Below are 8,865 nucleotides of genomic sequence, written 5' to 3'. Positions count from 1 at the left end.
ACAGCAGCCTTGGCCCTGTGGACACAAGGACACCCGGGGGTGCCTAGACCTGAGCTGAGCAGTGGCAGCAGCAAGCACAGCCAAAACCGACAGCTTTTCTGAACGATCACTCTTGTGATCCTCTTTTCTTTTGCACCCTGCTGCTCTCTGCCTATACCCCGTGCCAAGGGTTTCCCAGCGGCAATGGGCACGCCATGGGGCCAGAGAGAGCCCGGCTCTGCCCCCACAAACCCCCCAGTGCAGGGGGCTCAGGTGCTGCAGAGGTGCCAGGTCCTGCTTCCCTCTCTGGTCCGTGTATGCCTGGCGTGGGACAGAAACTCTCAGCCTCTGTCAGGTTGAGGGGACCAGGCGCAGGAACCAGGGGATGCCTGGTAGGGAAACCTGGCAGGTAAAGGCTGCTCCAGAGCCTCTGGAGGCAGAGGGGCAGCTCAGAAACAGAAATGAGATGGGTGTCGGGTAGGAGGTGACTCGGGCAAACACCCTGCTGGAAAGCGTCGCCATCCAGCTCGGTTGCAGCATCCCAGCCGTGTGACGGGATGAGGCCAGGCAGCACAGTCTTGCGTGGCACAGTCCAGGCTGGTGCCCTCGCAGGCAGATCCTCAGATTCATGGGGAAGCAGCCCAGGCCCAGCAAAGCTGGGTGTCTTTGCGGAGGCCAGGGCATTGCAACAAGGTGGGGGTCCCCTCAGGAGGAGCCCCCTTCATCTTCCCAGCTCTGGGCACGGCTCTACACCGTGCACCAGCTCCATGCAGGCACTGCCATCTGCAGGCAGCGGCTCCGGGGCCAGCTCTGGGCCTCTGCCAGCACCAAGAGCACAGCACCGTGACTCCTGAGGGAGCAGCAACCCAACCACTACAGTCACCCATACCCAGCAGGACTGCACCCTGCACCCACCCCTCGCTGCTGCACATCAGGGCAGGGAGCCACGTCCCTGCACCCACATGTGCTCACCCAGCCCAGGCTCGAGCAAGCTGTTGGTTAACACGTGGAGAAACCAGCAGTGGCTTCTCCGCCCCGAGCAGCCGGCAATGGGACCAGAGCAACTAACCTCACGCCTGGCTGCTCAGGAGGTGCAGACAGCCCCCAGCAAAACAAAACCTCTGCCCTGTGCGAGGGAGGAAAAGGGGCTCTATTTGAAACACAGCAAAGGAGTTACTTATAAAAGTGCTCCTTGGAGCCCCATGCTGGCCTGTGGGAGCAGACTCTTCCTTGCCTTTCTCTTCTTTAGGCAAGCAGCATTTGCAGCTCTGTGCCCGGTTAATACTGACACACACAATGGGGGACACATACTCCACTCCCAGTTTGTTCTGCTTCACGTGAACAGCATTGCCACAAAACTGCCCCATAAAAATCTGCCCATGCTAAGGTGGCTGCCTGCCCACATCCAACAGGCAGAGACACATGCCAGCAGGGAAAGAGACCACTGCTTAACTAAAGTATAGTCTCTCTGCCAGAAAACAGCCAAGAACATGTTTTTCAACTAGTTCTGCCTCTAAAAAGGAGCCCTTATCCCAGGTGGCTTCAGCTATGGGGCCTTTACCCTCCTGTATCCCTGGAAGGAAAGAAAGCATCCTCTGAGATCACAGAAACAAGACACGGGAAACTCCACGCTGCAGAATGGATTTTTCAGAAGCGTTTATTTCACTGCTGACACTGAGGCTGCAGTAGCCAACTGTTCACCCAGCTGCCCTTTGCTGCAGAAGCATCACTCCCCTCCAATCATGACAATCCACATATGGTCAGTGTCTGCTCACCTTTCAGAACCTACATTCCAAGACCTACATCACTGGGATATTCACCTGTTTGGGACACCACTTAAAAGGATTAAAAATAATGATAATAATAATAAAGCAATCTACAAAGTAACACTTGGAGGCATCATGCAGAAACCAGATGATTTTAAGACTACATGGCAGATCAGATTTGCTAGGTTTATTGGACGAGTGCTAACTGCTTCCCTGCCAGTCCAACACAGCGCCAAGCTGGGGTGTTCCCAGTCAGGACAATAGCTCTGTTCCCTACCAGTGGCAGGAAACATTTCTAGGTCACAGCTTATACTTCCAGAACTACACAAGATTATGTGCTTGTAAAAGGTGCTGGGGAGTCCTGAAACTTCCTTCTGTGACACTGCCTGCTTCCTACCAAGTGGCAGTCACTTGAGTGCAGAAGAGTGCCTGAGCTGTGGGGTTTCTTTTTTCTCTTTTTTTTAAATAAAAACAAAAGCTGACTGGTAAAATGTTATTCTTAGCACAGGTGGACAAAAAAATTTTAAAAATTGCATTACACTGGAAGTCTATAGATTGGCCCATAAGAAAGAAGTAACTATATACTATTGCCCCACAACAAGTTTTTCTTCACCTACAGTTTCAATTTCCCAAGTGAGGTAGGGAGAGGGTGACCAATTAAAAAAAAAGGTGGTGTTTCCAAAGGATTCCACTGTTTTTAAATTATCCTTTTGAATCCTTCATGTAAAGTTGAAGTGTTTTTTTAAGGAAACACTGCTTTTTCTTCACAGCATTCAGAGTTTTGGTTTTTTTGGTTGTTTTAGGTGGGGGAAAGAGGGAGAAAGAAAACAAGCATCCCAGACATGAAATGCTGGCAGTTTTGACACATTTTGGAAGGAAAGCACAGTTATAAAAAGGAAGGAAATAATGTAGTGAATCTGCAGATAGGAGGGAAAAAAAAAATACAGAGTGCTGACATAGTTTGCACTGTGCCCGCTCCAACAGCATTGAATTACACACCCTGTTCACATGGAAACATACTGTCATACACAGCTGTCAGGAGAGGGAAAGTAGACACTTAACAAACCTGTAGTTTAATTTTATAAGAATCGGTAATATAGAAGCCTTTCATTGCCCCTCCTAGTACTAGACAGAATGTATTTTAAGGCATAATTTAACATCCATTTCTTCCTAAAGCAATTTAAAGTGTAACAAGCCAACATGTCAGACACAGATAACTCAACAATAGCTATTCTGACAGAGATGAAAGCTATTATATGTACAGTGCAGTATTTGCCTTCAAACAGGGGAGTCTTGTCTTTAAAAAAAAGAAAAGAAAAATAACTGCAGACCCAGATTCTAAAAAAGCAAACATTGCCAACACAAGGAATGTTCATTAGAGTCCAGTTCCCACTAGAGCTACTCAATAGGAGGACGTACAATGTGATTATGCTAAACCACACTGATTGACTGTTCCCAGAGTGTGCCCCCGGGAAGTAGGGGGCAGAACCATGGGAGGCCAAACTCTGCAGTACCCTAGTGCAAACTGCCTCAGAGGAAAAGCCTGTAGTCAACAAGCCTTTACACCTATTGTTAGGCTTCACTAAGAGGTGTAGTAGTCAGGTGTCACCTAACAATTTCAGGACACTCCCGTAAAGGTGATGGTCCTGTGTGGATTCTAATGCACATCCCCCGTGAACAGTGTCCTGCACACATACACCTGCCAGGCTACCGACTTTCCCTCTTCTGTGGCTGCAACTGGCTCACAGCCACCAGAATCTCACATAGACGATCAACATGATAAAAAACACAGCTACCGCTGCAAGTTTGGCGTAAGTGGAACGCATGTTCAGATACTTTGCATCCTGGCGGTACTTCTTGGACAAACTGGACAAGCTGTTGGCCTTGGAATCCAGAGCTGTTAGAGGGAAAGGGGAGAGAAGTTAATCAAGATTAACCCAACCAGATGTTCCTCAAATGTTACATTAACTGAACAAGTTTCTCTGGAGCAGCTGGAAGCGCAGCAGTTTCACGTGGCAGCAGGCCCTGTACCTGTCTGCACTGCTCTAGTGCTTATCCTGCTGGGATGAGAGCCACTCAAACTGGTGAGATGCTGGTCATGACCAAAATAAGCACCAGTACCTGCCAGGTGCTTTAGGATGCAACTGATCCAACCGAAACACCCACTGAGTCCATTGCTTTTTCAGGACGTTCAGGGATCAGCAAGTCTTTCCCTCCTGTATGCTCTACCCAGCCAGCTGACTGAGGGGACAAGGAACCGTATGACAAATATCAGCTATTCTCTGTACCTGAAAGTGCCTCTCCTCGCTGTAAGACTTCCTCAATGTTGGCCACCATAATCCTCTGCACATCCTGCAGCTCTGTGTTGATGGAGCCCAGGTTCCTCCTTGCCCGGCTATCAATGTAAAGCTTCTTGGTTTTCTGTATGTAGGTATCTGGAACAAGAAGGGGCTATCAAGAGGTAATCTTGCCTAACAAAGAGCAGCCCGGCTGCTGAAGGAATGGGAGCACTATTGAGACAGCCAGCAGACTGCATGTAAATATTCACTGGAGCAAGGCCAAGAGACTTGAAGCAGGAAATCTGAATCAAACAACATTTACCATTTCCCTACCACTTCTCTATTCTCTTGCTTAAAACACCCATTTCTCTAGTGCCAAGAAGAGGCTGAACTGTCAATTCCATAGCCCAAGCTGGAGACGATCCTGTGGCTGCTGCTCCCTCCCAGCAAGAAGTTTCCTAACTAGCCACAAGGAGAGGGACCTCACCAAATTCAATGAAGGAATAGGGCCTGGAGACTGTTGGCACCTTCTTGCCATGCTGCTCATCAAACTCTGAATGCAAGTCTTCCAGATATGCAAAGGCCAGTTTCTTGGGGAATGCAGCTTCACACAGGACCAGGTAACACACTCCTTTCTCAATGATGTAGCTAAAAGAACAGCAAACAGAGCATTAATCAAACAATTTTGAATCTATGCTATCAAACACCACCCTGGACACCCTTAAACCTATGAGGCAATGAGAACTGGGTACAGGGACTTCCAGCTTGCCACGTCTGGATCAGGTGTAAACCTTTCTACAAAGTAATGGCTTATTTTTTCCTTTACCTAAAATAAATTTTCCTGTAGCCCCAGACCTTATACCTGTGCCAGCAGCCCTGAACTTTAACTTTACCAGAACAAAAGTTGGCCTGTGAGTATCATTAGCTTAACAAAATACCAGCAACAGAAGTGTTATAATTTTGGAGTAAAAAAGGGAGGACACTCTCCGTCCCATAGTCAGAGGGAGGGAAGCACAAGAAAGTTTGCCAGCAGAGTGGAGGGGAAGGTGGCCAACACAGCTCTAAGACAATGCAGCACAGCCAAGTACCTGAGGCCCACAAATGGGAAGCTCTGCCCTGAGATTAGGGGATATACAAGAATTTGGTTTCAGCATGCTAAAAAAACCATCCAGTGACTGCCAGCTCCTGCTTTCCATTTTGGAGGGCTAGCTATCCCCTTCCCTGCCAACACCAGGCTGTTGGTGGGGTTTCGCTACCCACATGCATGATCTGAAATGCAGCTGGGGAAAAATATTGGTGCTAGATGGGTTCTGGTGACTTCTCCTATAGCTTTGCCATGGGTAAGGATGACTGTACTACCAGCTCTTCGGCTGCTATGTGAGGCGCTCCAAAATGTACGTTGGAACAGGATCTGCTATTGCTGTGCAACACTGCTTGGTTTGTTCTGCAGCTGAATGCGCAGAGAGGTTCTCTTCTCCTCCCACTGCCCCATCCCCATTACATCTAATTTTTAGTTGTTCACAGAGGTTTAGTGCTGACCTTGTTTCAGTGTGAGCTCCAGTGCCTCCATCAGCACTGAGAAGGGCCTTTCATTATAATTCAGCTAAAAAGCCTACTGAAATAAGGGATAAGATAGAACCAATCTTGAGATTATTTAGGCTTCGCTACAACTGTCTGCTGCTGCACATACCCAACTACATTTTCCTCCTCGTTTAGCCAATAGAAAAATAAAGACAACAATATTCCCACCAAAACCAAGAGAGTGGAGACAGTAGATAGCCCTGCATACACTTTTGAATGCTTATCTGTACTATTCAGGGTGGAATTTTAAATGCTACTTTTATGTTACCTTCCTTTGACTTTCTGCATAATACCATTATGTAGCAGTCTAGTTAGCATAAAGATTAACTGTATTAAAGAATTGACCCAGTCACGAGGGCACTGTAGTTAAATAAGTAGCTTAAAATTTTGTTAATAGCTACATCAGGCTTACAAAACAACTTCTCCCTCACACTGTTTTTCCAGATAGCCCCAACAAGCCCCAAGTGCTTTGAATTAACCATCCTCAACTGTTTCTGGGCTCAGGAATATCCATTTCTCCTGCCTCTATATGGCCTGTGTGCAAATCCCACCAGCCTTCAAACAACAACCAACCCATCCCAACTAGAAGCAAGAAACTCCAGTTACTATAATCCATTCCACAAATGTGCCCCCATAAGCGCATGCTTTTATTCTTTTTTATGTCCCTCAGCTTGGACTGCATCAGTGCGTAAGACTAATCCTACAGTAGTACCTCATGCCTCTGTTCTTCCCTTACCCTTGGAGACCTGCTTGACAGCTTGGAGTTGCTACAAATCATCACCCAGAGCTTGATTTATGTACTGTCATGAACAGCAAGACTTGAAAAAAAACTTTTGAAATAAGGAAAACTCATGTTGACATAAGGAAAACTTCTGTACTCTGGATTTCCGCACACTGAGTACAGCCAGTAGGTTTCTTATAATTACCTTGGATCATTTTGAGAAAGAAAAGCTTTATCCTGGTAACAGTGGCAAAGGCCAAGGGTTGTTTTCAACATGACAGGTAAGAGCCACTTCAGCCATTCATCAGCCAAAGGTCAACTACTGACTGACAGCACAGCAGACTCCATTGGTGTTTCTGTACCTGCACAGCCAGGTACACCGAGTGCTGTAGCTGAACGGGTGACACAGTTTTTGGAGCCAAAGTCTAAATATTACATTTGACAGAAATTATCTCAGTGGTCATAGTTTAAGCTTCACATTTCAGCAAGACTAGGCTCTTCTCTGAATTGATCAAGCTAAAAACATTCAACACCACCTCAGCAAGTTCAGCACTATCCATAGCCACACTTTTAACTCTCATTCCACAAAATGCTCTACCCTGGTTTGTGCTGCCCTCAGCAGTCAGAGCTCCGATTTGGCAGAAAAAATGGTGTGCTGCGTTAACGAACAGCATGGCCAGTCAGCATTATTTTACACTAAATCGCAAACTCCCCGATTTCCTCCCCTTCCTGTACTGTTATCTCAGGAGGTTTTCTGATCTGAAAGTATTCTTTTCATATAGGTCCTGCCTTAATGTCCCATCTTAAAGGAGGCAGCAGTTGAGTGCTTTGCAGCAGCTGTCAATTGCCTGTGGAACTTGTCTAACCTAACTAACTCAATGCAGAAGGAGAAACACTCCTTTTCCTGCTCATCTGACAGCCAGGTAACCTGTCTGATTCGAGACAGCTGTCAAAACATGAGCTTGCTCAAGTCCTCCCGCCTTGTCAGAACCAGTGGCATTACAGCCACCATTAAGAGCCTTTGAGCCTTCCCAGACGTCGCTCTGCTTGCATCATGGAAGCAAGACAAGAAGGGATTTACTATGATCTACGCAGACTCTTTCCCATAGGATCTACACAGACTCTTTCTCAAGGCTTCACTGCCAGTGGAGCTACACCCCTGCAGTGCCATGGAAACATTTAAACCCAGAGTTTTTAAATTCTAGAAAGTTTTAACTTCTAGAAAGAAGATGATACAGCGCAGGCCTTTGCAGTTAACTCTGGCAACAACACCCAAACCCGACAGGAGAGAGGGATCCTGCTGCCGGCAGTGCAGCAGAACTAGTGCCAAGCGTGGGAAACCTTGGTGCATGGCTGGCAAAACTGCACAACTCTGCCCTGGTGATCTCACGTGGCACCTGATCTCAGAGACTTCTAACAATTTTTTCTGCTAATAGCATATTTCTGACTCTTGACAAGATCTTGGGCTTGACTAAGTTCTCAAGGATTATTCTGCTAGATAATTACATGTCATGTAAAGAAGCACTTCCTTTCTCAAACATAAGCTTGCTCTCCTGCCCTTCACTGACTGTCGCCTCTTCCTCTGTTTACTTGCCTTTCCAGTTCCCTTGCTATTGATTAGGGAGTAAGGATGTCTGACCCACATTCTCTGTAAGTTTTCATTATTTTATATTCAAGTTCCCTTGTTAGCGTACTGCCAGAGAAAGCCAAAAGTGCTTTTAAGTTGAGAGTTTCCAAACAGTTTAGGAAATTAATTAAACACACCTAACACATTTGGCAACAATAAGACTGAATCTACCAGAAGAGAGAAAAAAGTTTGTCAGATATTAAGGAAATAATAATATTAAAAAAATCAGAGATGCTCTATGTGCTTCTAACACATGAAGCTAATGCATGAAAAGACACACCCTCATGGGATATACAGAGAGGGAAATCTTGAGCAAGAGGAGCTCACAGTAGTACCACCAAACTGCTTTTACCAAGAACATCACTTTTGTAAAAAGACAAGACACAGGACGTACAGAAAACACACTGAAAGTATCTTAGAGGGTGCAAACAAACAGAAAAGCCTTAAAGGGAACAGACCCTACGCTGTCTTCAGCAAAGGCAGAACTATGAACCTCGCTGAAAAACAAGCACCAGACAGCAGTGTGCCAAGAAGTAAAAACTCACACGCTCTCCCCTCCAAACAGCTATTACACTTCAGCTAGCAGGGCAGATAGTTCCATAGCTCACCCTCTCTCAGGCAGCCCAATTTCTAAAAAATCCTCACCGTAACCCAGAAGTGCCTTCACTTATTTCCATGGCAGCAGAAGCCTGTTCCCCCATCACGCCTATAGATACTTACTGGAAAGCCATGGCTCCCGCTTCAAGAGTACATCTCGTGGGGGACTGCTCGTTCAGCTTGCGGAACAGCTGCTTCGCTTGACTCTGGTACTGCTGTAGATCGCGGCCTGACTGAGAAGGGAGGACAGGCGGTTGGGGGCGGCTACTACGGGAGAAAAACCACCCGCTCTCAGGCGGGGGGGGGTCGGGGGGG

The 8,865-nt window shown here is 46.8% G+C and overlaps 1 protein-coding gene across 1 annotated transcript; it reads right to left on the bottom strand.

Moving 5' to 3' along the window:
* Positions 1-2,974: 2,974 nt before the first annotated feature.
* On the bottom strand, positions 2,975-8,861 carry SEC22B (SEC22 vesicle trafficking protein homolog B (S. cerevisiae); the record flags this gene model as incomplete). The annotated part of the gene is made up of 4 exons (XM_010582074.1): positions 2,975-3,642; positions 4,034-4,180; positions 4,512-4,672; positions 8,674-8,861. Coding segments are annotated over 4 exons (651 nt in total), but the record flags the coding sequence as incomplete, so codon positions are not given.
* Positions 8,862-8,865: the final 4 nt, after the last annotated feature.

This window comes from Haliaeetus leucocephalus, unplaced genomic scaffold (genome assembly GCF_000737465.1).
Source record: "Haliaeetus leucocephalus isolate CR32 unplaced genomic scaffold, Haliaeetus_leucocephalus-4.0 Scaffold76, whole genome shotgun sequence".
NCBI lineage: Eukaryota > Metazoa > Chordata > Aves > Accipitriformes > Accipitridae > Haliaeetus > Haliaeetus leucocephalus.
The sequence above is the reverse complement of the archived record's forward strand: the minus strand, read 5'-3'. Positions and strand labels throughout refer to the sequence as shown.